This window comes from Penaeus vannamei, chromosome 43, assembly GCF_042767895.1.
Source record: "Penaeus vannamei isolate JL-2024 chromosome 43, ASM4276789v1, whole genome shotgun sequence".
In the NCBI taxonomy this organism is placed as follows: domain Eukaryota; kingdom Metazoa; phylum Arthropoda; class Malacostraca; order Decapoda; family Penaeidae; genus Penaeus; species Penaeus vannamei.
The window spans coordinates 23,897,789-23,900,288 of NC_091591.1; the positions used below are offsets into that span (position 1 = coordinate 23,897,789).

At 50.1% G+C, this 2,500-nt stretch overlaps 1 protein-coding gene across 9 annotated transcripts in view; it reads left to right on the plus strand.

The window, feature by feature from the left end:
- LOC113824982 (collagen alpha-1(IX) chain-like) overlaps positions 1–2,500 on the plus strand; it is a 101,266-nt gene that overhangs the window by 83,844 nt on the left and 14,922 nt on the right. For 5 of the 9 annotated variants that reach the window (XM_070119222.1, XM_070119224.1, XM_070119221.1 and 2 more), the window contains 4 exons: positions 1–61; positions 972–1,079; positions 1,200–1,419; positions 2,185–2,291. The exon at positions 1–61 is cut by the window's left edge and continues 47 nt beyond it. In XM_070119222.1, the coding sequence (XP_069975323.1) occupies positions 1–61; positions 972–1,079; positions 1,200–1,419; positions 2,185–2,291 (496 nt within the window). Of the gene's footprint in view, positions 62–592; positions 701–971; positions 1,080–1,199; positions 1,420–2,184; positions 2,292–2,500 lie in introns of all 9 variants that reach the window. The other 4 variants (XM_070119223.1, XM_070119220.1, XM_070119216.1 and 1 more) reach the window with 1 other exon arrangement.

Here is a 2,500-nt window from a genome sequence, read left to right on the forward strand (position 1 = left end):
CTTCCCAGGAATCGCCGGACCGCCAGGCGAGAACGGCGAGCCCGGAAGCCTCGGATTCCCCGTAGGTGGCGAAGGAGCTGAGCGTGAGGAGGACGCCGCTGCACAAAATATCTCTGGCTGCCGTTTTTCCTCCTTCCTCTCAACCCTGTGTTCTGTTCCCAGGCTCAACCATGGCGCTGAACCCGTGCTGTTGCCTGAACGCATCTTTTAGACGATGCTCGTTAGCATTAGAATTAACATTCATTTGCGTCTGTGTCAGAGAAAATGCTGAGAATTTACCCGGTATGTCAGTATGAAAGAAATGTAATAATACTAAACTTTTAGGTACTAGAAGCTTAAGAAGGCAGGATTATATATGCTTCCTCAAACACTACATGGAAAAACTCAGCATCCTCTCTGCACAGCCATACAAAGGGGCCCATATGACAGTGGATCTCTGACTCTGGTTGCCGAGTTGAACTAACCCTGGTGGCCAGCCAAGCACGCCGCAACTGTGCCCTGGCCACCGTGTGCTCTTCAGGGACAGAGCGCCCTCCCTTGCGCTGCGTTGCGTGAGGAACGAGTCTGACGCGCAGCCGTGCTCTCGCCACAGGGACGGCGGGGCAAGCGAGGCCAGAGGGGGCTCCCCGGAGAGGTGGGGGAGCCCGGCTTTCCAGGCTTCCCCGGTAAAGACGGCGACCCGGGCCCTGTCGGACCCCCAGTACGTCCTTGTGCACCGCCGTGGCCGTCGACCGTCGACCAGCATAGCTGGCCAACGGGCTGGCCGCAGCCTCACTCAGGCTTACGGCCAGCTTCTCTCCTTAACCCATGGCCATATGCTTTGTACATTTCCTAGCTATTAATGACATCCCCTTGAGTGAGATGTCTTTTGGTTCTCATTGCGTAAAATTTACATGTTATATGTGGATACTGGAATACAAGATTTTTGGAAAGGTTTCCCCTGGCACTAATCAAGTATTCCCTTTGGTCAGGGACCCCCCGGCCCCCCAGGAGCCCCTGGACGACAAGGCGAGTTAGGAAACCCTGGTAACACTGGGCCACCAGGACCTCCTGGACCCTCAGGCCTGCCGGGCATTGTGGTAAGTTGGCACAGCTTGTGCATCTCGTTTACGGCGTGAGAAATGTCCATTGTGCATTTGCATGGAAGTGTCCCCGACCATCCCTGCGACGAGTCACCTCCCCTTGTCTCCCTCCCACAGGGTCCGATCGGCCCTAAGGGCGACGTCGGCCCCGCTGGCATCACGGGACTTCCAGGGCCCGCTGGACCCCAAGGAGAGCCTGGGGCTCGCGGTGTTCCCGGCGACGCGGTGCTGGTGACCGGACCCACGGGAGAGCAAGGGCCCCCGGGCTTGCCTGGACCTCCGGGAACCCCCGGCGCAGATGGCGCAGCAGGACGACCTGGACCGGCAGGAGAACCAGGTGAGCCCTTCAGAAATGTGCAAAAGTTAAACTAGAAAGTAGATAAAAATCGAAACTAGAAATCACTTCCAATGATACTGCAGCTGGCCCATTGATGCCAGGATTTAATTAACGAATGCAATGTAATTATGTGATTGAATAACCTAAGAACAGTAATTCAAGACTAAATGATATTAAATCAAATGATATATAATTAGGCTACATTACCTAATATATTGATATCATTTATAGTCACAATATACAAAGGGGAAGCCAAATTATCTTAAGTATATGATGCAATAACATGTAACAACAGGGAAAATGTCACAATATCCACAGGGGAAGCAAAAGTAACCTTCCTGAACCCTGTTTTAGACTGTGTGAATAATTTATTTTAGAAATTAGTGATCTCGAAGTGGCTTTGTTCTAGAAACTTTAAACATATACTAAGTTCAGGAAAGAAAAAATTGGCTTTGTTCTAGAAAGTTTCAACATATACTAAGTTCCGGAAAGAAAAAATGGCAACTCAAGCCTCTACAGCAGTCCGATGAGCCGTCTCTTCTGGTCATTTTCATCAGCTGACACTCAATACCTCAATTTTTCCATGTTTTATAATTATTAGTAGAAGTATCATTATTATTATATATGTATATAATACGTTATTGAAAAATGCTGCTTTTACCGCGTTTCCTTAAAAGACCTGGCCAGTCGGAGCGTTCCAAAGAGCGAGTTGCCAGTGAAAGATTAATGGTCGTGAGAGGTTGACATGTTTTTCCCCCCGACCAGGCGAGCGCGGTGCGGAGGGCCTGCCTGGTAGGCGTGGCTTGATCGGCCCCAAGGGTGAGGAAGGCCGCCCAGGGCCCGTCGGACCTCAGGGCGAAGCAGGCCCGGCGGTAAGGGCGGCGACCTCTGCACCGCCAATGCGCGTGGTCGCCATCGCCAGCACCTTCATAATTATTTGTATTATCTCTTATAATCATCATCATTTGTCTGCATTATCCATAGTAGATCCTCAACATACTACTTGACATCATGCCTTATCATCATTTTTTATGATCACTAGCGTTATTATTGATATTATCAATATTGTTCTTGCTACTTT